This window comes from Cryptosporidium andersoni (assembly GCF_001865355.1).
Source record: "Cryptosporidium andersoni isolate 30847 chromosome Unknown contig_98, whole genome shotgun sequence".
Lineage (NCBI taxonomy): Eukaryota > Apicomplexa > Conoidasida > Eucoccidiorida > Cryptosporidiidae > Cryptosporidium > Cryptosporidium andersoni.
Window position 1 is genome coordinate 27,252 of NW_027122810.1, and position 1,590 is coordinate 28,841.

General features: G+C 21.6%; 1 protein-coding gene across 1 annotated transcript in view; it reads left to right on the forward strand.

Moving 5' to 3' along the window:
* Positions 1-823, forward strand: part of cand_039030 (uncharacterized protein) — a gene marked incomplete at both ends in the record, with an annotated part of 1,272 nt that extends 449 nt beyond the window's left edge. The window contains one exon of the mRNA XM_067214124.1: positions 1-823. This exon is cut by the window's left edge and continues 449 nt beyond it. Coding sequence (XP_067069710.1) covers positions 1-823 — 823 coding nt within the window.
* Positions 824-1,590: the final 767 nt, after the last annotated feature.

Below are 1,590 nucleotides of genomic sequence, written 5' to 3' on the forward strand. Positions count from 1 at the left end.
ACCTCAACAATATCAACCTCAATATCAACCTCAACAATATCAACTTCAACCTCAATATCAACCTCAACAAAACTCAATTCCAAAGGATTATCTACAAAGAATTCCACCATTCTCCCCATATCCTCAAGTATCGGACCTGTACGATGCTCAATGTTTATATAATAGAGCTAATAAAGATTTATATGATCTTAATTCCCAATTGGAACAGTTAGAAAGCTTTGGAATTACATCTGGATCCTTTAGTGAATTCCAATATAGAATATTTAAGCAAAGAGTTCAATATGTTAAATCTGTAATAAATTATTTAGAAGATACTTTTGGATATCAAGTACGTACAATGTCAAGAATCAGAAGAAATGGACCAATAGGAACAACAACAATAGTTATAAACAATGTTGAAGTTCCATTCTTTTGTCCCATCCCAGTTCCAATTCCAATAGGATCATTTATTCCATATACCCCACTTTTCCCATATTTTGGTCCAGATTTCTATGATGTGAATTTATATTTTGGAAATAGTTATTTTCAACCCTTTTTATTTAATCCTGGTTCAGCATTTTATTTGTTCGGCTCAAACTACTTTAATATTGATATTAGTTTATTTTCTAGCCCTCTAAGTTTTTTTTATAATCCATTTTTTACATCAACATTTTTTGATGTTGGATTTCAATACCCAATACAAGGATTTTATTCACCTTATATTGGCATTGATGATTTCTCTGGACCATTTAGCAACATAGTTTCTGTAGATACTCCATTTATGGATTATAATTCAATACAAACACTATTTGGTGGTGTTACATCAATAGATACTACTTTGTAAATATTATATTAATAGACAAATTAATATATAACTATATTTAATATCGTAAGAAAAAAAAAAGTTGGGGGTTTTTCTTCTTTATTTCTTAAAATATATCTTAGGACTTTTCAATTATTTTAATTAATTAATATATTAATAATATCTTCACTACCAGAATAATAAATATGATATAACTTATAAAATAATTCAATTTAACTTTTTGTGATAAGAGAATTTAATATATTGAATAAGCAATATATATTTTCTAAAATTACCACTATTTTTTCTTTAAATCTCAATAAATATTTTAATTTAATAAATATAAACGATATTCAGACATTTATAAATAATTTTTTTTTTAAATTCTAAAATGTTGATAAATTTAAATATATATTATTTAATTATTTATTTCAATACTATTATCATATTTTATATTTTTAAAAACTAACAAATTATCTTGGAAAATATAAAAACAACATAATTATTTTAAAATGAATATAATTATATATAAATAACATTTAAAATAATCAAAAGTTTATAAATATTTTAGAAATTGTATAATATTACAAAATTGAAATATAAAATATCTATAATTTAATTACTTTGAAATAATTTATCATTCAATAAAAAAAAGATTATATTTATTATTTACAATCTAATATTAAATTATTTCTATTATATAAATGAAATTAATAATATTACCTTGTGTACAATATAATATTTTGGTTTTTAATAATAAAATATATTTTAAGTAATTACATTATCCTAATTATTATTAATGTCTATAA